This window comes from Phlebotomus papatasi, chromosome 1 (genome assembly GCF_024763615.1).
Source record: "Phlebotomus papatasi isolate M1 chromosome 1, Ppap_2.1, whole genome shotgun sequence".
Lineage (NCBI taxonomy): Eukaryota > Metazoa > Arthropoda > Insecta > Diptera > Psychodidae > Phlebotomus > Phlebotomus papatasi.
This window is the reverse complement of record NC_077222.1, coordinates 83,488,542-83,516,530: the sequence shown is the minus strand read 5'-3', so window position 1 is coordinate 83,516,530 and position 27,989 is coordinate 83,488,542. Positions and strand designations below refer to the sequence as shown.

General features: G+C 36.7%; 2 protein-coding genes across 2 annotated transcripts; one reads left to right on the top strand and one right to left on the bottom strand.

The window, feature by feature from the left end:
- Window positions 1–35: 35 nt before the first annotated feature.
- LOC129807541 (nuclear factor related to kappa-B-binding protein) lies at window positions 36–22,757 on the top strand (the record flags this gene model as incomplete). Its single annotated transcript, XM_055856926.1, has 6 exons — window positions 36–857; window positions 5,104–7,305; window positions 12,323–13,348; window positions 16,732–17,423; window positions 17,496–17,991; window positions 21,942–22,757. Coding segments are annotated over 6 exons (5,481 nt in total), but the record flags the coding sequence as incomplete, so codon positions are not given.
- Window positions 22,556–27,929, bottom strand: LOC129810423 (serine protease gd-like). Its single transcript, XM_055860890.1, has 3 exons — window positions 27,413–27,929; window positions 27,197–27,344; window positions 22,556–23,590 (listed from the first exon to the last, which is right to left on the bottom strand). The coding sequence occupies exons 1-3, from the start codon at window positions 27,789–27,791 to the stop codon at window positions 22,777–22,779; spliced, it is 1,341 nt and encodes a 446-aa protein (XP_055716865.1). The 5' UTR covers window positions 27,792–27,929; the 3' UTR covers window positions 22,556–22,776.
- Window positions 27,930–27,989: the final 60 nt, after the last annotated feature.

Genomic DNA, 27,989 nt, shown 5'->3' with positions numbered 1-27,989 from the left:
CTGTATTTCATGAGATTTTGTTTAATTTGAAATAAAAAGCTGAGCCCTTGGAGGCTGCAACAATACTCAAACAACGACTGAATCTGCCCAAGGGTCTCTGTGAGAGTGAGAGCATCTTCAATGAGTTCTTCTCGGATAAGATGTGGAACACCCTGACAAATGACATGCGAACGTACCTCGTAGATAATTTTTTGCCCAAGTTTCCGGGCAATGATGAGCACGAGAAGGACATCACGCTGCAGATGATCTTCAACAGGGAGACTTTTCGTTTCGGGTCGTCGCCTCTAGTGGACTTCCAGCGGAACCTGGAGGAAGGCAACTATCGACCCGATATCGTCAAATACCGCAACAGTATTCAGAGATCACAGCGTCGTGAACAGCGCTACCAGGAGTGCGAACGCATCAGCCGGATAGCCAAGGCGAGTCTCATTTCGCGGGAAAAACTCATCCGGCTGGCATACGAATCGCCCCCAGGTGTTTCCCTCAAACGTGCCGCCGAGTCCGTGAATCATGTGGCGAAGGTGGGAAGCACGGCTGCCGCCATGAGGGCGAAGAAGCGGTACTTTCAGGAAATCTCCAGCACGGCCAAAGAGATCGGAGTGCCACTGTCTGATGATGAGGGATTCCCCGAGGCTGGAACACCATCAGCACCAACGATAGCACGCAAACCTAAACGCAGCCTCGCCCTCAATTCCGGACCTGACAGTCCCAGTGCTGAAGTGAAGATCATCAGCACACTGACCCACCGATTTAACTCGGGAGACCATTTGGGAGCCCAGGCACCGCCCTCAGCGCCCTCCGAAGACACCTACAGAACGATGCTGTATCAGCACAAGAAGAGGAAGCTTCGGGAAGCAGTGAGTTGTTCGCATATTTATTTTTTTTTACTTCGGGAATCATTTATCTTTAATGAATTTACTTCAATTTGATTCACTGGGTTTATTGGAAAAGTGCTAAGACACATTTTATCACAAATTAAAAAAAAATGCCATCCCAGTTTTAACCAGTGATAAGCCCAGATAAGCTTATGGTAGCTGAGATTGTTTACATGTGACTTCGAAATACGTGAAAATTCGATTGTGAATTGAATTTTCGAGGTAAAGAATGCTCAACAAAAGAAAAAGAAAGTCCACTAAAATCGGTTAATAAACATTAGAGATAGAATCCGGTTCATTTGGATATAGTAAGGGTCGTGCTACAGTGGTATGGAGTGGAAACGAATGCGACTTGTCCCAAGCTTTACAATGACTAAATTTTTCGTATGTTTTTCAATAAATGTGACTCATTTTTTCTATATTTTAAAAACTAGAGGAAAGTGTCTTGTTTTTAAAATATATTGCAGGGTCGCATTTATTCGGAAACATAGGAAAAATTTAGTCATTATAAACCTTGGGACCGTTCAAAGCATGGGCACTAGGGCGTTTCAACTAGGAAAAAATTTTTTTGGCACTATTCTCACGGTGCTGTATTTGATGAGACAAGAAAGTTTTTCTTCTACGACCATATGATCAGACGCTGTTTAAAGGTGACTGAACGACCCTCTCTGTAGAACAAATTTCTGATTTTACTGGATTTTACACTACAGAGAGGGTCGTTCAGCCATCTCTAAACAGCGTCTGATCATATGGTCGTAGAAGAAAAACTTTCTTGTCTCATCAAATACAGCACCGTGAGAATAGTGCCAAAAAAAAATTTTCCTAGTTGAAACGCCCTAATGGGCACTTTCCCCTATTGGAAAAGCTCTCGACCTTAGCTAAAACATTACTAAAATTTAAAGAAAAAGCATCTAGTTTTCGACAAATTCAAAATCGAAATTTCGAAAATCGATTTTTTGATGAATCAATTAAATTAACTATTTAAAATAGATTAATCATAGATTAACCATTTAAAAAATTAAATTTTTGACCCTTTTAGTTCGAATCAATGGGATTTTGGGATTTAAGTTTTTTTTTAAATCAAAAGGTCCTAGGCAACCCCCTGGCAAGTTGCCTGAAATTTGAAGCCACTTTCTCATATTTCGATTTAAATTTATATGGGAATTTTTTTGCACTCGCGACCGTTACGCTAAATATCCAAAAGGTGAGAAGTTCTTCCGTATTAAAAAATACCTTACCGTATGGAGGGATAAATATACTAAATTTTCATTTAAATACATTTTTTCCTCGGAGCACTGTGAGTTGATTCCGAGATCAATTTAGGAATTGGCTTCAAATAGCTCCATATGAAAAGGGCAAGTTGCCAGGCGCTTGGTCCTAGGTCCAGCTATAACATACCAAAATTCGAAATCGATCGATGCCATTACGGGCCTAGTTAGTACGAAAACAAAATTTGAGGGAATGCCACAATGGAATGAATCTAACCTATTTTTTCAGAAAATTTGTGACTGAGGACTAGATACATATGTTGCAATTAGGTCAGAATCATTGAAGGAATATGGGAAAAGTATAAAGTGTTCGAAACCAGAGTCAGTGAGAAGCCTCAAAGCCTTTCCCTGTTATTTTTTCGTCGATAAAAGAAGTTTTAAGGCCAAGTAGGGTAAGATGGGGTAATTCGGAATCGTGTCTATTTTGGAATTTTGTGATTTTCTCTTTGTTTCAGATGGTCAAAGAGAACAAGAAAACCACGAAGAAGTAAATCACTTTGTATTCGAGAGTACTCCTTCCTTGTTTTTTTTTCCTTTTGTCTTCTAAAACTGTTAGCAAATCTCAAAATTCCGAATTAGCAATAGCTTAAGTTCCTGAAGTCCTCTTCTGTGAATAGAGATACACCACATAGGTATAAAAGTATTACAATCATTACAAAAGGCTTTTACAGTGCAAACAGAAAAATCTTTATCTTTCTTCCAACTTACAAAAAAAATTTCATTTAATCAGCTTTAAAATATTTTAAAGCTGATTCGATATTCTCTGAAAGGTAATTTAATCTTAAAATGCTATATTTCTTTCAAATTAAATAAAAAAGGGGTGACAAAGCATTCCAGGCTTTGCGAAATGCTCGAACTCGTGAATTAGATACTTTACATCAAAAGTACTTTCGTATCATTTACAATTTATTGGTTCTCAACTGATTTGAAACGATTCATAAATAACTCTAAAAATCATCTAATTTTTTTTAAAAGTAATGAATTGATTTTCGGATAAAAATAAGTTATCGGTTATGAATCGGTGCATTAACGGTTGTAAACTGATTTGAACCGATTCAGATTTTGTCAAGACCTTTCCAACGATAGCATTCGGTTGAGATATATACTCTCTAGAGCCTTTTAACTCTTTCCGGACCACAACATATCCAGCGAACGAATTTGAGTAAAACTCACTTTATTGTAAGTCTTAGTGGGCAAATATGATACTTTTACAGAGAAAGAATTTTTCCGCCTCTGGGAAATTGAAAAACTCATGGGTACTCTCGTCTCCAAAAGAACACAAAGGATACAAACTTCAATTTTTCCAAAGCCAATTATCGATTTTGTAAACTATTTGTGCGTGTCAAAGAACACCTGTACGATGTTGATAACTAAAACAAGATGAATTATTGACTAGTATCTTCTGCGATGTCCAGGAAGTGCTAAAAAAAGACACCAAGCTCCTGCTTGTCAACAGATTCCTCATAATATTTTATACATAACACTTTAAAACACACTTCTTTCAACACGGATGTTATTGTAGCCACATTAAGCTTTCTCAAGAGCTCAAAAGACACTTCATCGACAATCTGAATTCACCAAAAACAGGAAAAACTTCCCCGAAAGCAATCTCCCTCGCTGCCAAATGTCAAAATTATCGGCCATTTTGGCAAAAATATCGCTCCCGCTTGGAATTTTCTTACAAGGTTGGTGTCAAAAAGCAAATGGCGGGCATTGGCGGGAAAACCTTACATTTGACCTCCAGGTTTTTGGGGACGAGAATACCCATAAAGTTTGAGCAAGTTTTTTGAAAATTTAAGAAAAAATTCTTTTTAGAATTTATGTAATCTGTAATTGTTAGTTATCATACTTATTGGTCCCGAGAGGTTTTTCCTTATTCGAGTCTAGAAATATCAAAAAAAAAATCAGGATATCTGCAAGGAAGCAGAAAATCGAAAATTCACGATTTTTGACCAAAAATATCTTAGCTCAGGAGTTCATTGGGATCCTGCAAAAAATATCCTAGATTTGGACATCCTTATTGTTTGTAATCATCCACAAGAATCGGATTTTTATCGAATCTAAATAATCCAAAAAAATTCTTTTTTCCATGGGTACCCAGAGTCCCAAAGGAGACGAAAGAGTTAAAAAGAAAGGGATAGAAATTTCGATCCTATAAAATTTTCTAAATCAAAAAGGTGTACCGGAGCCGTAATGGCTCCGGCATACCTTTAAAATGAGTAGGGTAAGTGTGCCAAATTTCGGCATAGTTGCATGCAACTGCCAAAGTCTCAAGTTTGAAATGTAATATTTTTAATAGAAATTGATTTTTTTTTACTTTTTAATAAGGAGTGTTTCTTGAAATCTTGTAGACAGTTTATCGTCTTTATTTTCTCTAAATTCATTCTTAATCATTTTTAAAGGGAATAAAAATGTAGATATAACATTGGTGCCCTATTTCGGCCACCTTCATTCTCATGCGCTTCAAGAATTCTTCAATGTCTTCTTCAGATCATCTTGCTCGTCGAAGCGACATTTTTTTGTTATTTTTTGCATTGTATATTCTCTAGAGTATGCAAAACCTGAAAGTTCATGGATATTCGAAGAACAAAAAATGTGGCCGAAATTGCAAGCTGACCGGAATTTGGCACACTTACCCTAATATTTCATGAAATCAAAATTCACATCCCTTTCTCTCTCAAACGTTTTGCGTATGTCTATTTCATTCTTTTGAACTTTAAATTTAATTTGTTATGATGTTTAAAAGAAGAAGAAGAGTGCGAAAGAATGGGATAGACTGATGCAATAGATTTGAGAAAGAAAGGGATGCGAATTTCGACTTGATTAAATTTTCCTGATCTGTAAAATGTGCCGGAACCATTATTAAACTCCTAATTCTAAATCCTCCGTAATATTCAGAAGTTATAAATTTATTTGTCTACTTGAATTTTTATAATGGTTTTTTTTGACAATTTTCGCAGGATCATCCGGAATTGGATGTGAGTGAGGTGAAGCTGAAGGATATCTACGCGAGGACACAATTGTCCGTTGGATATCGCAGAATGACGCCAAATAGTGGCAAAGTGACATTGGGTACGAAAAAGAGTGCTCTGGCCAAGTTGAAGCAGGACATTGCAGCTGCTCCTATTCCGGGCATTCAGGCTTCGGCCAATGTCACAAAGCCACCAATTCAGCCACAAGTGACGCCGTCTCTCTACAAATCTCCGTCGTTGTTGATGACGGTGAAGACCGAGGAGGAGACTGTGGTGAAGACTGAATCTGAAATCTACCTGCCACCTTCATCAACGGCAGATCCCGTTGTTAAAACTGGTTTGGCTGAGAGGAAGAAGATTGTGGTGAAAAAGAGGGCTAACAGTGTATCTCCGGGTGGATTGAAGAAGAAGACAACAGCTGCAAATGGCAGTATTCTGTCCACGAATGCGTTGATGCACGTAAATGTGGAAGAAGAGGATATTGTGGATATTCGTGACATGATAAAAATTGAGGATACACAAATCAATGAGAATTCCCAGGGAGCAGGAGGAGGAGGAGGTCATCAGGTGTTTGACAAAGTGAAACCAGCAACATTTAGTGATCTCGAGGGTATTGACATGATGCACTTGCCAGTCGATCTGGATGCATCAAGTCACATTGATATTCTCAATGATATTGCCGATGAGACAAATTGTTCGCCGGAACTGATGCAAGAGACCCATGCATGCTTCCTATCGCTCATCCGAGATATTTTCTGTGCAACACCCGATCACAGGATGGCAATGGACAATTTGCAGAGGAAGATAGCAACGTGGCTGGGAAATCCCATTACACCGCTCAATGACTGGTATTCCCTCTGTGACAATTGGCTGACGCAACTGCCGTCAGTTATTCATTTTCTGGCGGGAGAATTTGTCGATCAGCCCGAAGACTATGTGCCCTATCTGGAGTACAAGGTGAATCTGGATATTTATCAGTGGATTGGAGCTGGAAGGGATACCGATCAACATTTAATTCCACTCTGTGCATATTGGCTGAGTCGAAAGCATGAAATGGGAACGAGACCCAATCCGCCGAAGCTGGAAAAGACTCGTAGTTCGAGTTTCAGTGATGGCGAAGAGATGGGTTTGGGTGCATTGGCACCGGAGAAACCAGCATCTCCGCCACCGCCTCGGTGTCCCACCACGTGGACCGTGCAGAAGGCCACGGAGGAGGAAATTGAGGAATTCCGACGGCAGGAGAGGCAACGTTTTGAGAATCCTCACATGGCATTTACATACAGGATGCACGGGTATGAGAGTGTTGTGGGTCCAGTCAAAGGTATCTATACGCAAGTTCCGGGTGTCAGTAAAGCCAGATTGCACAATATGCTGACCCGGGATCGACCCAATTTTGTCACAATTCTCACATTGGTGCGCGATGCAACGGCTCGCCTGCCAAATGGCGAAGGTACGCGAGCGGATATTTGTGAATTGCTAAAGAGTAGTCAGTACCTGAATCCGGCGGCACAGGACAATGTCCTCCAAACGATTGTTAGTGGTGCACTCGATCGGATGCACACAGAACACGATCCATGTGTCAGATTTGACTCAAAACGCAAGATCTGGATCTATTTGCATCGTGATAGGTCAGAGGATGAATTTGATCGGTTGCATCAGCAGCAGCAGGGAATGTCGAAGCCAAAGAAGGTGCCCAGCCGGAATAAACTGAAGCCCACGGGACGTATTATTTCTGGCAAGAGTCCACCAACAAATAGCCATGTGAATGTCCTGAAGAGTATTGCTAGTAGTGGTGTGGTATCTCAGACATCTGTAGTTGTGACCACGGGAAAGATTATCAAGTCTTCTTCGCCACAGAAATTGCCAGGATTGCCATCGGTGATGGCAAAGAGTCAACAATTGCCAGCTCTGAGTACCATTCAGTCCAATACGGTCAATCAACTGCCAGTGGCACCACCGCCACTCATTAACAAAATCTCCCCGCATCGGTCCGTGGTGAAGGCGGAACTTGTGCCCATAAAGAGTATTCCGCCATTGGTCACGGATAAGAATCAAATTGAGCATATTGATGTGGAGGCCAGCTTGGAGGCTCATACAACGCCAGTTCTTATCAACAAATCCCTCCAGAGTGTGCCAGGACTCGTTCAGAAGGCATCCCTTGGAGCCTCATCACCCACGACATCAGTCAAAGTAAGTCTTGCAACCATTTTTCCCTCTAGATTTTTTCTTTCATGTTATAGGGTAAAGTGATATAATTTGGACATAGTGTTACAAGTTGGACAATTCGCCGGTACAAGTTGGACATGGTTTTTTTCTTGTTAAATACAATACAAAATTTGTTTTTAAGCACAAGGGACCAAATTATAAAACTAAAGCATTAAAAATATTCAAATTTAAAATGAAGTACTAAATTTATCAAGACAAAAAGCCCTGTCCAAATTGTACCATTGTCCAACTTGTACCACTGTCCAACTTGTACCACTTTACCCTACTTCTTTTCAATTCAACGGGAATTTTCCTCTACAATATTTTCGAAGTGCTTTCGCATCATTAACGGTTAACTTCACAAAACAAATTACTCAAAATATCGCCCAAAATAGCTTAGGAGCAATGCAATGAAATTTCGGATAAAAATTACACTCAGTCCCGGCATTATGCACTTCGAGATTTTGCGCCTGACGAGATTATGTGCCATACGATTATGCAAGTTTGCCTACTTTTGGGAGTCAATTTATGAAATTATTTTCGAAATACGCCTGAATGTATACTGTTTTGTGCGGTGGCGGTCAAAATCCTGAAAGCCGAAATCCCGAATTTTCAAAATCCTGAAATTGATGGAATTATGTGGAGGAAAATGTCTAGAATAATTTCCCAAGACACAGAAGATTTCCCTTTGCCTCCAGCAAACGCGGGTGCAATCGTGGGAGTAGCTGTGACACTTTTAAGAATTCGGGATTTTGGCGGGCGGGATTTTGACCGGGACTCGTTTTGTGACGTGGGAAATTTGAAGACACTATGCTTATTTTTCAGAATAAAACTTTAATTTCTTTTATTGAGGTAAAAATTTTAAATATTCTAACAATTTATTGAAGAGCTCTCGCCATAGAGTACTGTTTGTTGACGCATTTCTTTTAACCCTTTAAGGACGATTGGAACACCGGTGTTCCATAAAGAAAATAATTTTTCCTGATTACCTAAAGTTATTTTTTTCTTATGTCTGTACATAATTGTAAAGTAGAAGGTTGAAGGAATCTAAAATATTTTTTGCAAGTCTCTAGCTATTTGATATTTAGTAAATATTTAAGCTCAAAAATGGCGAATTTTTAAATTTTCAAATTCATAATCGAATTTATTTATATTTTATAGGGTGCAGGCATTACATATGGCCACATTAAGAACATATCTGCTTATAGCTGATGACCTTTTTAATCAACTGAAGCAAAATTTTAACTTTAGGTTCTTTCATGTAGTTTCATTCGATATATTCAAATGAATTTACAAGGAAAATCCGGAAACCGTCGGAAAATATGTGATTGTTCCGAGCATGTGAAATTCATAACTTGTGGCCTTTTTTACGAACTTATGGCCACAATTTTAAATGATATAGAACTGACTTAGTAATAAAATAATTTTAGTACAAAAGAAAAGGAAGGAATTTTAAGTAATATGATATTTTTTTATTATTTATTTACATGGTTTTTATAATAGTTTTTCATAGCTCTTCGTCATAATTGAGCACTGTACTATTAATAGTGATTCCCCTTCACGGTGACCGGTAATCCGTCTTTCGTGATTAAAAATAACATATTTGGCTGCATTAAGAGCCCACCTTACAATATCCTCATTTGTTTCCTTTCCTAAAGACACTGTGAAAGCCTCCGTGATGAAGTTTCTTCCAGAAACTTTCCGGAGACTTTATTGCAAAGTTTTACGTGAGGAATGTGGCAGCTGGAAGGACTGGAATAATCTGGTCGTGGTCAATTTATTCTCAATGTTTCTCAATTATCCTCGCATCCTCTGAGTTGGACTCTTAGGGCTCTTTTTTGTTGTTTTCTCTTATTTTTCATTGGTATTGTTGTCCTAAGAGAGGAAAAAGTTAGGTTATCTACAGCAAAATGCAAGTTCATGGGAAAAAACAATGAGATCAAACACAACACTTATTTATAAGCAATTTTATAATACTATTTCAACGCTTACCTTAAACTTTCATAGATTTTTGCTAGAAAACACTAATTCACTGAACCAAAACAATTTGATTAACAACTCTCCAAATCAAATTGTGATTCATGTCGTGTGAGGGCAGCACGCGTCAAATGTCGCGGCCACAAATTAGTAATCTTATCAAATTCGTCATAACTTATAGCCTTGTCTTTATTTAACATTTATTGTTTCAAAAATCCTGAAAATCAAGTAAAAGTAGGAAATATATTTACTAAGGAAAGAAGTTTTGAAAAATACAACTAAATATTTGCATTTGAAGATATAGAATTTAGTCATTAAAAATTGTAAGATCGTTAATACTTTTCTTAACGAATTGACGTATTTTTAATCATCGAACGCATCACGGAAATGATTTTCGCAATATAAGTAATATTCTACCTGAATATAAAAGTAAATTAGTTTAAAAGTTTCGTTTAATGATAGCACATGAAATATTCCTAAATTTGTAGTTCATCGAAATCAATTTATGAGAAAAAATTAAAGATTTCTGTTAGGAGGCCACAAGTATAGACTGGCCATAAGCAATGCCGCCAACTTCCAATTTTTTTTAAGCAAAACCCTTTTGGTAATAAAAACTACAATACTCATACGTAATATTTTTCATTTAAGCGAAAAATATTGTTCATTGGTATTGTCAGAAAAATTACTTAAATTTTTGGACTATTTTTGTCCCTATCGTTCATAGAAGTAAAAAATACACCGAATCAGACTCTGTTGGACTTTCCAAGTTTAGATGTAAGACTTATCATTGATTATGTTTCTCAGATTAATTTTTATTGTTGATTTTCAGTCCGTAAAAAGTGTCTCGTCTTTAAAGGGTTAAATAGTTGAATATTTTTCTCTGACTACTTTTACTCCGCGCAAAATTTTTTTCTACGGCCGATTCATTCTAAATAAATCGCCTGCGGGTATGCAAATTTTCTAGATGTATAAAGCTATTTCATCATGCCCTGAAGCTGATGTTGCTTAGGATATCGGTTTTGATTAGTTTTATAGGCTAGCAAATAGTGCAGACTTCGCCAAAAGTGAATTTTTCGTCAAAATACAGCAATAAATGGTAATAAACTGTGATTGGAGTCCGGATTTGATAGTCCTACCACTGGATCACGCCTAGATACGTAGTCTGATCTCTGTGATATGGCCTACGTCATGTTTTGCAGCCATTTTGTTGAACCAAAAATCCATTATTGATACTTTTTCATATGAGAGCGTATTTTACTCAGATCTACCATTACTTGGAGTGTAAGTAAAAAAAATCCGGAAGTGTTTATGCAAAATGCATTAAAAACAGCTGGAAGTCATTACATTAAATTCCTTTTTACGTAAATAGTTCATAAAATAAAATTTCAGAACAAAAAGTAGCGTTTAGGTACAAGTGACAAAATTGGACCAATGCATCCTTTTTTTTAAAAGGCTCTACAAAAATATTAGTCCCTTTCTTAATGAATCCTAATAAGGCACAATTTGTAGTTTTATAATAAAGCTCTCTAAGAAAAAAAATTGCAGTCAAAATGTAAATTAGATCTTGAGATATTAAGTGCTTTATAGAGAATTATGAAACATTGGTACAATTTTGTCCGGCACTGTATATACATTTGTGATCCTATTAGGAGGACCGCTACTTTATAGTGCTAATGGACTTTGCCATCTTATTGTGGGTCTTCTCCAATTGATGGTACATTGGACCCTCTGATCTTTGTCTCATACATTTAATTTCCTTTCTTTTAGCTAGGACTTACAATTCACAACAAAAAAATGTAAATAAATTATGGCTTTTAGGAATTTGGCGTTCGGTATTTTGGATTTTTCGAGATTTAGGCTATTCGAGATTTTGTCTATTCGGGATCTTGGCTTTCGGGATTTTAGAAGTAGGACCTGATGTTTATGGATCAAATATTCACCTTGACTACTTCCAAAAAATATCCAAAAACTCAAAATGTACGATCCATTTTGAGAAGAAGGATGAAGGGAAGAAGAAGAAAAAAATATTTCTGGATAATGTATTTTTATATAGGGGTCGATGAAGACCAATAAATTGATATTCAAAGTTATTATTGAAATCTAAGACCTGGAGTTAAAAAAAATTCTGCTCATTCTTGAGTTCTAGTAATTATAAAATCAGGGGAACTTTGGCAGTGTGTAAATTTATAAATTTAATAATGCTCTACCTTTACAATATAAAATTGAGATTGTGAGGAATCTCAGCTAAAAGGCCAACGCTTATTTTTTACCATTGAGAATCTACTTCAACCTCCTTAAACGTCCAAAGTTTTAGAGGATTTAAGCAGTGCAATAAATGTGGAAAATGTGGAAAAAAAGCCATTGAAATTTTAAGACTAATTCAAAATGTAATACAAAATGTATTCATTCCCTTTATTCGATTCGGTTTTGAGAATTTCAGATTTACAGGCCTCTCTAGAAACTTAAAGTTTTTCTCTGTTTTTAAAATTTGAGATTATTAAGGATATTACCTAGGAAGATTAACTAACGGATGGAGCATTTTAATTCAGAAATGGTATATTTTTCTTAAATTCTTTATAATTTTTAAGTCTCAGATCCCATAAAAATAAATATAACACGAAATGGTAGGCACATGTACAAAGAATATATTTTTATTGAATTTAAAATGTTACTGATGTTACAAATAGAAAATTTGTCAGAAAAAATTCGAATTTTACGTCTTTTTCATATAGGTTTTAGGAACAGTTATCCCCGTGCAATCATTATAAATTTTGAGCCAATAACATATAACATTAGATACTCTTTCGTTTGGTAAAAGTTTTAAAATGATAGCATTTGGTTTTATACTAAAACTAAAAAATCACTTAAGATAAAATATACCATACTTTTGTACGGAAAATGTATGAGAATGCTCCGCCCTGGATATTACTCGATATCCTCGATATAATACTCTGATAACAAAAAGTCTAACAAAAAAATGCATATATAAACTGATTTTTTGAAAACTACAACATTTAATTTTAAGGTATCCACATCGAGTGGTATTCAGACAGTTCATGTTTCTGTGGCTACAACCACACATGGAAATGTTTCAAGACCACTGACATCCCTCCTGGCAAACTCTGCTACACAATCTGTTCTGGTGAATCAGCAAAATCGCGCCCAGAGTCCCAATGTAGCCACAAGAGTTAAAAAGGCCCCTGGGAAGCCACCAATCCTCATTCAGAGCCCTAGCAAAGCGCCACCACTTCTTACACAGACCTCAGCCAGTGGTCAGAGTTATATAATCCCCTTTAATCTCACAAATACCAGCGGAGAAGCTACTCTGGCCAAGGTAATTAGTACCTTGCCGGCTACAACAGTGGCTGGGATGAGTCCGAAGCTAGTAAAGAGTTCAGTGCCACCAGCACTGACAAGTACATTGGGAGACAAAGCAGTGGCAAGTTCGTCACTTCTGGGCAAGAATGCAATTCGCGTGGCAACCAACATGGCCACGAAGAGTCTCATAAATCCGGCTGTGATCTCACTCCATCAGCAAAAGACACCAACTGTGGTGTCATCGACAGCAGTGAAGACGCCCACACTGCAGCATAAGGGTGGTCTGAGTGTTGTGAGTGGCATTGTGACACCGCCTGGAGGCATTGTGAAGAGCCAACAGCAATTGACGCCAACGCAACAAAAGCAAATCCTGCAGAATATAATTGCGCAGCAACAGCAGCAGAAACGTCTAGTGCAGAATGCCGTTGTGGTGTCAGCCAGTGGAAGTCAACAGGCTACTCAGCAGCAACTCAAATCAATCATTGTGGCTGCCAATCAGACTCAAAGTGGTCCTGGCAGTATCGTGAAGATTGTTACGAGTACAGTTCCCGTGACAAGTGGCACAAATACAGCCACAATGCCGGGAAGTAGTCTCATCAATCCCCAAATTATTCAGATACAGCAAACGGGTGGGGCAGCTAATGGGGCCAAGATGCAAACCGTCTCTACGGCTAATCTAACGCCACAGCAGCAGCAGAATCTCTTCAATACTCTCCGGCAGCAACAACTTAAGGTGAGTGAATTCTCTAATTTTATTTTATTGCAATTGCTAAGATGCTTCCTTTGGATGTTTAGGAAATTTTTGGGCAGTTTGCCAAGAATTTTACATGAATTTCAGATTGTTTATTTTGTAATTTGTGCAAGTTGAAGAATATTTGGGGATCAGAGTCTATTAGTAAGAGCATTTTCCTCAAAGAACTTTAGAAAATTTTATTGGCCATTGAATATTTTTTGGAATTTACGGGAGGTTGCGGCAGTTCAAATATGAATTTCAAATAGGACTTTGAAATTGTTTAGAAAAATATTTATGATGAATACAAGTCAAACTCAATATTTACTCTTCGATTTCGGTTGTGTAAAATACAATGAAGGGACAAAGAGAAATTTTCGATTTTTTTTCTGTTTTTCAATGACAAAATAGCAAATTATGGCTCCGGCACACCTTTTAGATCAAGAAAATTTCGTGAAGTCGAAATTCAAATCCCTTTCTTTCTCACATGCTGTGTATATGTCTATCTCATTTTCTCGCACTCTTCTTCTTCTTCTTTTAAACATCACACCAAATTCAATTTAGCTCAATCGAATTTGGTATGCGAAAGAATGAGATAGTCATATGCAAAACATGTGAGAAAGAAAGGGATGCGAATTTCGACTTCTTGAAATTTTCCTGATCTAAAAGGTGTGCCAGAGCCATTAGCAAAAAAATTGAATTTGGTCAGTAATGGCGCTGGCACACCTTTTAGATCAAGAAAATTTCATGAAATCAAAAATCACATCCTTTTCCTTCTCAAACTGTTTGCATAAGTCTATCCTACTCTTTCGCACTCTTCTTCTTCTTCTTTTGAACATCACACCAAATTCAATTTTTTCAATCTAATTTAAGTGAGGAAATGTGAGATAGAGATATGTAAAACTTTTAAGTGCAAATAGGCGTGAATTTTACTTTCAGGAAATTTTCCTGGTCTAAAAGGTGTGCCAGATACATAATGGCTCTGGTACTTCATTTTTAATTAGGACAATTTCATGAAATCAAAATTCACATCTTTGTCTTTCTCAAACGTTTTACATTATTTGTCTTACTTTTTCCCACTCGAAATTGGATTGAACTAAATTGAATTTGGTATGACGTTCAAAAGAAGAAGAGAAAGAAAGAGTGGAATTGGCACATGCAAGACGTTTGAGAAGGGTTGAATTTTAATTTCATGAAATTTGTTTAATCTAAAAGTTGTGTCGGTGGAAGAAATAGGTGTGATCATGGCACCTAAATTAAATTCGGTCAATAATTCCTCCGGCACTCTTTTAGATCAGGAAAATTTAATTAAATCAAAATTCATATCCCTTTCAAAATTAAATTGAATTTGTTTTGTCATGTTCAAAATAAGAAGAGTACGACACAAAACGTTTAAGAAAGAAAGGGATGTGAATTTTAATTCCATTAAATTTTCCTAACTTAAAAGTTGTGCCAGAATGTTTGAAAATTAAATTTGGTAAGCAAAAATTTAAAATTTATCAGTATAATACTAAATTTTTATCAGTAAAAAAACTAAATCTTTTCAAATTTCTATAATTAATATTTAAGTAGTTGCACAGAAAATAAAAAAGTGCAATTTTTGAGAATATTTTACTATGAGTAACATGTATACAGACAAACATAAGTAAATTATAGGAAGATACTCCCTCTGTTCTGAAAAAAATCGTAGGGTATGTGTGCCAAATTTCGGACAGCTTTGTATTTCGGCCACTTTGAGTGTAATTTCGGCCAAAGGGACAAACAAAAAGTTTAAAATTATTGCACAGTGTTATGGATTTAATCTTCGAATAGTCAATGAATTTATTTTGCTTTTAAATATAGTCTTAAGAAAGGATCGTTGGATCCAAAAGGCAGGAAATAAACTGAAATCTAATCTAAAATCTAAATATTTATTAATTTTAGGATGTATTAACACAAAAATCGTTAAATTTTAGGTATAATTTGAATTTAAATTGTGTCGTAGAAACTCAGTTTTTCTATAGTAGTCTTGTGATTTATGGTGAAGTGTAGAGGGTTTTCCTTCGATGTTTTTTTCATGAAAATTGATTAGTTTTCACTAAAGTTTCTTTCTGTTTAAGTTAATAGTGAATCATTCTTTAAATTTCGGGTAAAATTTTCTAATTGGATCCTGTATTTCGCGTTAAAAAATAGATACTTTGTGAGCGTTTCTCCGGTGTGGTAATGTTGCCTATTTCGGCAACATCTTTTGCTTAATTTAAGGAGTTTTCAAATTATATTTAAAAAAAATTTCACTAAACAGTAACATTCTAGAAGAGTCAAGGAGCAAATTTATGTAATTCTCTTCAGAAAAAATTGAACTTGAAGTGTTGAATTTTCTGTGAAAGTTAAAGCGTCTGGAAATGGTTTTGAATTAGGACATTTACCCTAGATAGTTAATTGTTAAAGGAGAGGTTAATTCTTGAAAAGTCGCAGATGAATTAAATATAAAAGTTACAACAGGATAATTCATCAGGTTAGGGAGGAGTTGAAAAAAAATATTATGTAAATTTTGGAGAATTAATACGATTCCAAGCTTCGTAATGACTAAATTTTTGCCACGCGAAAAAAATGTTTTGTAGAAACCAGTGATAAGCCCAGATAAGCTTATGGTAGCTGAGATTCTTTACAGGCGACCTCGAAAAGCGTGCAACTCAAGGTGTTTGCAACTCGGAATGTGTGAAAACTCGATTGTGAGTTGAATTTTGGGGGAAAAGAATCCCGTCGAGTAAAATGTTTGTCGGCGGTCGAAATGAATTGGCACGACGCGATTCTTTACCCCGAAAATTCAACTCACAATCGAATTTTCGGGGTCACCTGTAAAAAAACTCAGCTACCGTAAGCTTATCTAGCCTTATCACTGGTCATTTTCTATTTTATATAGTCTGAGTGGGGAAGGCCAACAAAAGAAAGAAAAGTTCATTGAAATTCATTGGGACTGGGGCAAAAAGTCACAAAACGGATATTTTATTTTTTTACAAGCTACTCGAGCGCTTTAAAAATTTCTAATTAGCGCAGTTTTTAGGAAATTTACCGCTCTACAACTTTGTGAAAGTAATTTTCCTCTATTTTGTAAGGAAATACGTTTATCGAGCCAATTTCTAAAAGGTAATTTTGTGACTATTGCAAGGAAAATATTTCAAAAATAGGACTAAAAATTTCGATAGTTTTTATTTTCTAAATTCCTTGTTCGAATTTTAAGAAACATACGACATTGAAGAAGGTCTATGGAGGTTATCTATAGAAAAAAATTTGAGCCGCCATCTTTTTTACCTTGGAAGATATTGAATTTTGAATTTTTCGATTTGTGACTTTTTGCTCCAGTCTCCCCTACTCTTTGAGCAATGGAAGAAATTTCTACTTTTCAGAGTCAAAATCTGCAGCAGAATCAAACACCTGGGAGACAACAATCTCTCATTATAAAGCAGCATCCAATGCTTCAGATACAGCAAAAGACTACCACAACAGCCCAGGCCAGTCAAGCGTCTGCTGGAGACAAAACTGTGGCTGTCGTAACAACTGCCACAACAACTCTTGTATCATCTGCCGTAACTCAAACAATGGCTAGAAAACCCACAACTGTGGCTACTGTACGTCCAGCTACAAGTGGTTCTAGTCCTCTGAAAGTGCTGACAAATCAAAGTGGTCAGTTGATTTCGTTGGAGAGTCTGCTGCAGAAGCAAGGCATTGGTACGCCGATTCGCGTGGCAGGAGCCAAAGCGGGTCAGACGAATCTCATTCAATTGGCTGGAGCTCCTGGATCACACATTACACAATACGCTGTTGTATCACCGGCCAGAAACATCATATCTGTTGCGACTCCGCAGAGAGTTGTGGCGTCGCCAATTACAACAACTGCCACCACGGGACGTGTAAAAGTTGCCACAGTGACAGCCGGAAGTGCAGCAGCCGGTGAGACTGGACAGAAATTGTTAGCACAGAAGGCTACAGCAACAGCCACAAGTTCCACGAAAAATGTGGCTCCTGCTCAAGCTATGGTCAATGCCAAATTAGTGGGTGTTCAGAATATAGCCACAGGGAAAATGAAGCCAGGAATAAGGTAAAAACCTCAAAAATTATATTTTTTCTTTAAAAAATTCCAGGTCATATTTTTTTTGTTGTAATATCTCAGAATGGTGAATGCGTCAAATCTGAATATTGCCCACATTGGTGGGAAACCGGTGATAATTGCAAGTAAATCAGCGACTCCTGGACAAAGTGGTCAGACTCAGGGGGTGATTTTGCAAAGTTCAGCCGGGACAAATGGTGCCAATCTTGTTATCGGTGGTCAAACACTGAAAGTTCAGAGCAATAGTCTCAATCTCATCAGTCCCACAAGTTCCAATGCACAAACCGTCATGATTGGAAATCAATTTGTCAAGGTGCAACAGCAAACTCAAGCACAGGTTCAGCAGGGACAAACGCAGCAGGCTGGAGAGGGTTCCAGTGCAAATAGTGTTTCAGGTACAGCATCTCCAGCTACTGCAAGTGCTGCTAGTCCAGTGGGAAAGGTTGTGGCATCTTCAAGTCAAGCATCACCTCAAGCTACAGTAAAAATGCAGGCACCGGTGCAAGTGGCGACGCAACAGCAACCATCACAAATGATTCTTGGAGCACAGGTCAAGAAGGTGAGTGACAAAATTCATTTGGAATATTTTGTAGTAGGCGAAAGTGGGGCAGTTTTGAACTGAACTTTTTTTCAGGAATCTACGTTAGTTTCATACTATCTAAAAATATAGAGGACAATTCCTAAATAATTATTTTTCGTCCTAAAAATCTTTATTTTCGAAAGTAATACATTCGTAAAAGAATTTCATGAATAAAGATTTCATGAAAGTTTTAATATTCGGTTTTGATAACACAATGGATTTTTTCTATCACAAATTGATTGAAAATTGTTAAATTTCTCAATTTGAAATTTTTAAAAGTTTTTTTTTAAATTCTTTTGCTGAATCATTTTGTAGTAAATATTTTCTGGTAGGGGAAAGTACTCTTCCTTCAAACGTTTATGCCATCGAATAATGTGATTTTTTTATATTTCCTAAGAGATTTTATTTAATTATCACATAATTATTAATAATTGATAATAAGCTAACTAATATTTAATAGAATTGTGTAATTCTCGTAGGAAAAGTAAAAGAAAATTCACATTATTCGAAGACATGAACGTTCGAAGAGAAAGTACTTTTTCCTATCGTATTTTGAAGGGCTTTATGAAAACCCTCTTTTGATATCTTTCTTTAATCGTTTAGCCTTTCCATTCGCATCAGTTGAACTGACACAAAGCGTGGAGATTAAATAATTTTTCTCAAAGAACTCAAGACAGAAAAAAATATTTCCTAGAATTGTTCGTAAATATTTGAGATTTTCCATTGCCGACTTACTAAATGCTTGTAAATCGTATAACCGATTAAAATGTTTGTAAAAGGTTGTAGGGGAAAGTGCTCACCCTTCGAACGTTCATGCTTTCGAATAATGTAAATTTCTTTTGTTTTTTGTAAGAGATTTATAGTAAATTATCACGGAATTATTAACAATTGATGATAAGCCAACTAATATTTAATAGAATTGTGTAAGTCTCGTAGGAAAACTAAAAGAAAATTCTCATTATTCGAATGCAGGAACGTTCGAAGGGAGAGTACTTTCCCCTACTTTGTTCATAAACATTGTTCGTAAAATGATCACTTTGACAGAAATTTTATGTTCTTTTTTGTCCTGTGTGTTTACGAACCTTTACGAGCAAATATTTGTAAAGGAAGAAAAAAAAACTGGGCAAGTGATCGTGTTCCCAACAGTATTTGTGAAAAGTACAAACCTTTAGGAAATTTTTGAAAGGTTATACGATTAACATTTCGTAAGTCCACAGTAGGAATTTCCAATCATTTACGAAGAACTATACGAAATATTTCTGTGAAGCGAAAATTTCTGTAATTTGGAATCATTTTGAATTTGGAATTTTGAAAATACCTTACTTTTTTAGATAGGCAAAAGAAAAGAAAAAAGCAACCAAGAAGTTTTATTCATTCTTGCTATTCTATTGGTCTTTTTGTCGCATTGTCCATCTGAATTAGTGCGGAAATATCAAATGTTTCAAATTGGACATGGTTCCAAATCACCCCATCTTACCTTATATTTTAGGTTTTATGGGTTTGGTGTTTGTAATTTTGGCTTTTTGAGATTATGGTCTTCGAGATTTTGGCTTTTTGGGATTTTGGCTTTCGGGATTTTGATTTCGGAGCTTTGACTTTTCAGATTTTTGGATTTTCAGGATTTTGGCGTTCCGAATGTTGTATTTCTGGATTTTAGCGTTCGGGATTTGGGCTTTTGGGATTTTTACCTTCGAAATTTTGGATTTCGAAATTTACCGTTCGGTATTTTGGCTTTTGGGATTCTAGCATTTGGGATTTTGAGTTTCGAATTTTTGACGCCTCTGGATTTTGGCTTTTCGGGATTTTGGCTTTTCGGAATTTTGGCTTTCGATATTTTGGCTTTAAGAATTTTGAATTTCGGGGCTTTGACTTTTCAGGATTTTGAATTTGCGGGATTTTGGTGTTCGGCATTCTGAATTTCGGGATTTTGGTGGTTAGGATTTTAGCGTTCAGGATTTTGGATTTCGGAGTTTTGACTTTTCGGAATTTTAGCGTTCAGAATTTTAGATTACGGGATTTTGGCGTTTGAGATTTTTGGATTACGGGATTTTGACCGTGGTCCAATCCTCTATTTGCTTATAATCTCATGAATTCCAATCTTTCTTATCTTGAGTACTAGTCGTCTTTGAATAGGCTGGACCAAAACAAATGCCGTTAGCACAGTTATATCATTTAACAATACATTTCTTTATCATCCAAGATCATCAAATTTGGGCAATTAGAATGAGCGATATAATGGTTTTCAGATTTTCTGGACACCCTATTGAACCCTTTTACTGTTTTATTGTTGAATGAACTCTCTTTTGCTTGAAAGGTCCAACACCAAGCTATATTTGAACTAAAGCTAAAAATATCTGCTAAAATAAAGTTTTATGTGTAGTGGTAATAAATACAAAATGTCAGGATTCATTCAGGATTCAGGATTATCATGAAAGGCGTGTCTACTCTAAATATATCTTATCTACAGCCTTCAATTAGATTAATTTTATCTTTGCTTAGTACTTTTATAAAATATAAATAACTTTGTTTAGTCTTCAATTCAAGTTGTTTATGGGGTTTGTTCTTATTTGTTAAGGGCTGAAGGTTCCTTGAGGTTCTCTGAGGTCTACCTAAAACAGAATTTGTGAAATAGTTTTCTCTTGGAGTACAGAATATATAAAATTTTGAACTTTAACAAAAATACAGAGTTGCAAGTGATAATGATATTGTCGTAACTTCAATACTTTCCAGTAGTTTAGGTCGAATACAAAATTACCAAAACGAATTATAGAATTTTAGCAGACCCATCTGACCTATTTTTTATTCAAATCTTCCTTCAAATAGTTCTTCGAAAGTTTTGACATTAAACATCCTGCTGTATAATACGTTAGTAGGGGAAAGTACTCTACCTTCGAACGTTCATTCCTTCGAATATTGTGAATTTTCTTCTATTTTTCCTAAGAGACATACACATTTCTATTAAATATTAGTTAGCTTATCATCAATTATTGATAACTACGTGATAAGTATGTGTAAGTCTTTTAGAAAAAATAGAAGAAATTCACATTATTCGAAGGCATGAACGTTAGAAGGAAGAGTCCTTTCCCCTATTTTGATTTCGCGTAGATTTATGCTATCAATAAATTAAGTTACTAAATCTTTAAGTAAGAAAATACACTTATATGAGATCCATAAACCCTGCGAGTCTTCCGTTTTTATGAGATCAATGCTTCTTCCATGCATACATTGCATATGCACTTTAAGAGTTAAAAAAACCTGCTCAGCAGAAAATAACTTGATCTACTCCATTGTGTTGTCCTTCAACCTGAAATTGTCTGCAAATTCTCAATTGTGATTGTTCAGTTGATCTTTTGCACTTGAAATATTCACTTTTGATTCAATATTATTCGTGAGATCTTGCCTTTTTTTTTTGTTTGCATAAAAATATATTCTTCAAATTAGAAAAGATGCAGAAGGTGGTTTTTCTATTAGCTCTGCTATCAATTTCGATTTTGGCAGAAGAAACTGTTACTGTTAAAGATACCAGTCCTCCACCAATACCATTGGAATTTACTCAAATAAAAGAATCAATCCCAAGAGAAGCCCCTTGTCGTATAATGGACAAATTTCTGGAGCACGGAAAGGAATGGACTCATCCGGAAAAATGTGTCAGTTTCTTCTGTTATGATGGGAAGGTCCTTGATATTGAGTATTGCGATGAATTGAAAACGACTGGAACTAATTGTGTTATTGTGCCTATCAGACCGAATTTGGACTATCCCTACTGCTGTCCTAAAGTTATCTGTTGACCTTAAAGGTTCGGGAAATTGGAAATTAAATGCTCTACGAATTTTTGGAAATAAAAATTTTATGATTGAATTAGGATTATATATTTTTTAATTTATTTAGGGCAAAATACAAGAAAGTCCGCTTTGGTAATGTCATTGCAGGGAAATTTAGTAAAAGCACCTGGTACTGGTGGTCCGGGACAGCAAAGAGTCGTTTTGGCACTTCAAAGTGGTGGACAGATTCTTCTGCCGCCGGGTTTCCAAGGCGGACCAATCAACCTGAAGACCTTACAGGGTCTCAAGATGATCTCAATTCCGCAGCAACAGCAACAACAGCAACCTCCACAACAACCACAGCCTCAGCAGTCACCTCAGGCGACCCAAGCCAAAGGGAAGAATGGATAGGAATCGACAACGTAGAGATCCGAGGATGTTTGTATTGTGTGGTGAAAATGTGTGACAAAGTGAGTGTTCTCAAAACTGATCTCTTTCCCTATTCTTATTTCTTTTTAATTTTTACATCATTTTGCCCTCATCCTTCCCCCCCTTGAACATTTCATTGGCATACTAATGCCATCCAAGGAGATCTCTTTATAGGAATCTCTTTGGAACCAACATGTCCCTTTCATACTTAAAAAAAAGAAAACATAGAATCCCAAACAGTGAGTCAAGAAGTGTAAATAAAAAAAACATAGTTCTTTTTTATATATAGTCGTGTATAAAGTGAAGGAAGAAAGAACGGTTTTAAATTGCACCCTGAAAAGTGAATGAAGGAGTTTGATGGACACAACATTTTTATTTCCTAAATTAATTTATAAAAAAGAAAATAATTTAAAACTAAATGATCAATCTAGAGATTTAAGAAATAAAGAGGAAAAAAAATGGAGATTGTGAAACTGATGAATTTCTCAGAAGTGAACAATTTTCCTCCTTCCAACCAGTGAATAAAGAAAAATTTAGGAAATGATGAGATGAAAATAAGCAATTTTCTTTTCAATCAGTCCATAAATGCTTCAATCCAACTTGTAAAAGTCACAATATCCGTAAAGACTACGTATTCCTTGAGATCGCATAAATTTGATTGTCGGTCAGTTAAGGAAGTTGAAACTACTCCTCTGAGGGTCCATTTGCCCTCACGGGAGAACATTAATCCACCACCAGAGTCTCCGTTGCAAGGTCCATCGGTTCCATTGCGCCATCCTGCACAAAATGTTACCTCAGAAGTGATCTTGGAGAAGGCATCATGAGAGCGCAAACATGTCTCATCGGACACAACGGGAATTTCTGCCTTTTTGGGCAATTCCGTAAAGAAATTCCCATGTTCATCCCTACCCCAACCAGCTGTGACTCCGTTGAGACCTACAATGCTCTCCTTGGACGAAGGTTCCTTCCACAAACATGCTGGTCGAATGAAAGTTGTAAATCGTATGACTTCTGAAAGTACTACAACAGCAATATCAGAATCTATGGTATTGCGTTTCTGATAGTTCACATGAATGTTGATACTGTGTGGATAGACAATTTTAGTTCCACGATCGTGAGGACGTTTTAAATTGTGTTGCCCAAGGATTAAAATAACGTCTTCAGTGGCTATTTTGCGATTGTAGCGATCAAAGAAGCAATGAGCGGCCGTTATTACGACCTTATTTGATACTAAAGTTGCTCCACACTGGAATCCAAGTCTAGGGCCAACGTATGAGAAAATTGACACGAGCCAGGGCCAAGTTCCCCGTGTAATTGTCATTCCATGGAGTACAAGTGACTGGAAAATGTTGTCATGATCAATTGTCCCACATTCAACCTGTTCCTCCCTGAAAAGATATTAAATTTGTCTTAAAAAAAAATCCTTCAATTTGCGAATCAAAATCACTGTCTAGAAATTTTAAAAATTTTGGATTTAAATTTGATATTTTACTGCTCGAACTTCAAGGAGAGAGCAGTATATATAATCCCTCAATTATTCCACCCCCCAAAATTCCCACCTTACATCCCCCGAAGACCACTTTTGTCAACAAATCTTCACGTTTCAGGCGATTTCTGAGAAATGTCGCCACGCTTTGTCCGTCTGTCCGTCCGGCTGTCGCCACCTCTAGAGGCCAAATGGTTAGAGATAGCGACTTAGGACCTTCAGGGGACCCCCCATAAGTCGACCCAAAGATCGTTAATATACCCCTCATCTTCCCCCCACCCCTCCCCTTCCCCTACAAAACCATGTTTTTTGGAATTGCTCAAAAACGCGTCGTGCAATTTTTTTCATTTTTGTATAGGGTAAGGGCCCATAATTTTGGACAGTTTCTTATTTTGGACACTTTGAGGATAAAATTGGACACTAAAAATAAGTTGATTAAAATTATGGATTTTTATTCCAATATTTGATGAATAATGAATTTTATCTAAATAATTGTTCTTTTTGGAAGATTTTAACACTAAATACGTTAAATTTTTAATGTGATTTGAGTTGAAATTGCTTTGTTGAAAATTCAGTGTGAGCAATTGCTTATGAGAAATATAACAGAACTCTGTGTTTACTTCAGTCTTATATAGCTGTGGTGAAGTACTAACAATTTTTCCTCGCTGTTTTTCAGTGATATTATTAAATATTCATTGAAAATGGTGTTGATTCACGTTAGTAGTGATTTATACATTTGACCTGAAGTGAGATTTGCCTTGTTAATTAGATTTTTCGTCTGAAAAATGGGAAATTTTCTAAGAGGTTCACCAGTGAGGTGATACTCCTTATTTTAAACATGTGTTTTTCTCTCCGAAATTTTGTGAAGTTTGAGGTTTTGTGATGACTAGGTTGGACAAATGTCTGGAGAAATAAAGGAGCATCATCTCTATGAAAGAGATGTAATGAGAAAAGCATTGAAAGGCTCCCGGAAAGGCCAAGGAATGCGCAAATCCGCACGTACTTGGAGTACCGAAGTCAACTCACTTTAATGAATAATATGGAAAGTTTCCGGGTTCTTGTGACATTCTGCGTTTCCCTTACATGAACAGGAAGAGGACTTGGTAAGATTGGTTCATGAAATGAAGCACAATGGGCATCCTGTTGAGGCGGATTACCTGTCCAAATATACAGCCAAGTTGTCCAAAATTCGAGTCAAATTCACCTCTACATATCAATTCATTTTTAAACGTATTAAGACTTATTTTAGTAAACACAAAGACAATAAACCCTTGCCAAATTTATAAACAACCCTTCTGAAAAGAGAGTAACAAAAAAAGTTAATTAGTATCGAAAATATCGCACTTCAAACTTGGAACATCGATGCTTATAAGCGGACTGTCCAAAATTATGAGCCCTTACCCTATGTGTAGAGATTACTCAGGTGGACATTTCGTCCTTATATACGAAAATACCATTGAATCATTCCTAATAACGGTTTTTTCAAGGTGAAAGTTTAAAAAGACACTAGAGAGCGCATTTATCAAGCGAATGGGGTCATGTTTGGGCTCCTTGGAAAGGTCTTGGAATTTCCTATAAAACTGATAATAAAATCCTATAAAACTATAATCGGTTCTGAACCGATTATGAACCGGTTTATAGGCGATAACTAATTTTTATCCGAAAATATATTCTATTTACTTTTAAAACAATTTTGGAGGTTCTTTTGAAAGATCTATGAATCGGTTTAAATCTGTTGATGATGCGAAAGTACTTTTGAGGTATAGCATCTAAGTCACGAGTTCGAGCATTTCGCAAAGTCTAGGACACTTTGTCAACCCTTTTTCATCTAATATGGGCTTTAGACTTAAAGGTGGTCTGATACTTCAGCGTTGAAACGGGACCCAGAAGGCCTCAAATACTTCTAATTGTGTAAACCCTGATGAGGCTCCCCTAAATAAAATTAAGACATAAAGGAAAATTGGAGAACTGAAAGTGCTAGCCATTTTACGCTTCATGAGAGTGAACCGTCCACGGCGACTAATGCTTACTCACTGAGGACAGTTAGCTAATGCCCTAGACACACTTGCGACTAAAGTCCAGAGTCCAAAGACGACTAATCTCGTTCATAGCCAAATCAGTTTCTGACACACTGCAAACGGGGCTTAGCATTCACTGGTACAATATATAGCTTTTGTGACTTGGTTATGAACGAGCTTAGTCGTCTCTGGGCTTTAATCGTAAGTGTGTCCAGCACCTAACAGTAAGATCCCTAAAGCAACCTTTCAGAACCAATAAGGATGGTAAGGGTTGGGCGCGTCAAAGGAATAAAAGATTAGGATTGATGGGTTTCAGCCATCGGCTGGATTGACATGTATCCAATAGACCGTACGCTTGACGTGGTTCATTCAGGAATATAATCCATTGCTGGTTCTACCATTGAAGCCTAATGGCACAGCAATTGTGAACTATGCCAAATTCTGGATTTAGAGTTCAGAGCAAAAACGGGCTCCAGTCAGAAACCTGTATTAGTTGAGAAGAGGTATCTGTTTATAGGTAAAGTTGGTTTTTACTCTGTGTTATTCTTTGCATATTCAGTTATTCTATGCCAAGTGTACGACTTATTTGACAAATGTTAACACAGTTGGCATTAGTACCCAATAATCCTTAACTTAAGCCGCATTCAAATTCAGACCCTTGGAATCTAAATAGACAGAGTGATCCTTCATATTATTTAACCGGTAAAATTTAACAGTAAGGGAAATTTATGCAAATGACCTTTAATCGATTATTATAATCCCTCAGAGTATGACAGTTTGGAATAAATCTTGACAGCTTAATTTAATTCGCTAAATATTGTCGAGAATCAGCCGGGGTGTATTTATTTGAGCCCTTAGGGCCGCAAATAGTCTCAAGCTGGTCCTCGAGAATATTTAGCCTGTGAAAATTAGCACAAAGGATTATGGTGCTATTCCAATTAAAAATAGAAAGGGGAAATCTTTAGAACGGGGAAAACGTCTGTTCTCATGTGCTTCTGTGTTATCGATTTTGTGTTGGTTCCTATCACGAGTCTCAAGTCTCCATCTCTAACCGTTGATACCCCAGACGTGATAACGGCCGGACAGACGGACAAACAGAGTGACATCATTTTACAGCAATCGTTTTTGTAAGTCATGTTTAAGATATGTTGAAAAAGGTAATCCCTGGGGGGATATACTGCCCTCTCTGTGGAGTTCGAGCAGTAAAGTCAAGATGGCCTTTTGTAGACCGTTCAATTTTTAAGAGAATAATCATTTTCTGCTAAATAGCCTAACCGATTTTCGCCAATGTGGTACCTTTAAAAAGGTTTAGAAATTCTGCATAGATTTCGAAAAATTAGATTCGAAAAATAAGGTCTTTATCATATAATTTTTGTAAGTTTTCCTAGTCGTTTAACATTACCCTTGTGTTTGACTCAGAACCCTTTTAAATTAAACTTTACTAAATTAAATTCAAGATTAAATTTTGATGAAAAATACTGTTTTCATACCCAAATTTATTGTCCACTATCATCTCCGTATCTGGCCTTGGGGTAGGTCTTGTTACAATTTTTCCGGTATATTTCTGGACCTTTGTATGATCGTTATACTCCATGTAGAGTTGAATTTTAATGGGTTTTGTGCTGTTAAATGCATTTTCTGCACAGAATGACAGGATTTAGTGAAACATGTCTTGTGAAATCAATAAAATACAAGAAATCACTGACCTCGAGTCGAGCATATATAGTCGCCATTGAGGAGAATGGCTGTGATATCGGGCAGTGGATCCTGAATGGGAAACTTCACTTCAAAGACCACATTCCAACGTTGCTTAGGCAGTGTCGTGAGTAATTTGTGGAAATGCAGCATCTTCAGTTCCCCCAAATAAGTAGAATTTGGGAGATCAGTGACTGCCATGTTAACGGTGATAGTGATATTGTGAAGCGTATGAGCCCATTCTGTCCATCCAAAGCCCAAAGCTATCCAACCGATATTTGGATCGACGAAGACATTGAATAGAGTCCCTGGACATATTGGATGCTGGAACCGGAGAGCAGTGAGGCAGGTGAATGTGAGGAAAACCACAAGACTTGGGAAGAGACGCATTCAAAGAGGATTTAACTGATGCTATTTAATCACTTTTGCACCTTCACTTTTAAACTAAGAACTGCAGTGAATCCAATGCACAGCTCAAGAGACGCGCAACAACTAAACGTCTGGGGAGGAAATTGAACCTTACTTGAGTCAATTGCTGCAGAGGCTACTCGCTGGAAGAATGAAGAAGCTTTTTTTTTGTAAAAGCCT

Bases quoted from the DNA above. Each gene is read 5' to 3' on its own strand.
- LOC129810423 (XM_055860890.1), bottom strand. From the start codon at position 27,791: ATGCGTCTCTTCCCAAGTCTTGTGGTTTTCCTCACATTCACCTGCCTC. The intron at 27,345-27,412 runs GTCAGTGATTTC...CATTCTGTGCAG, and splicing joins CTATATATGCTCGACTCGAG to AAAATGCATTTAACAGCACA. The intron at 23,591-27,196 runs GTATGAAAACAG...ATATCTTTTCAG, and splicing joins ATAGTGGACAATAAATTTGG to GGAGGAACAGGTTGAATGTG.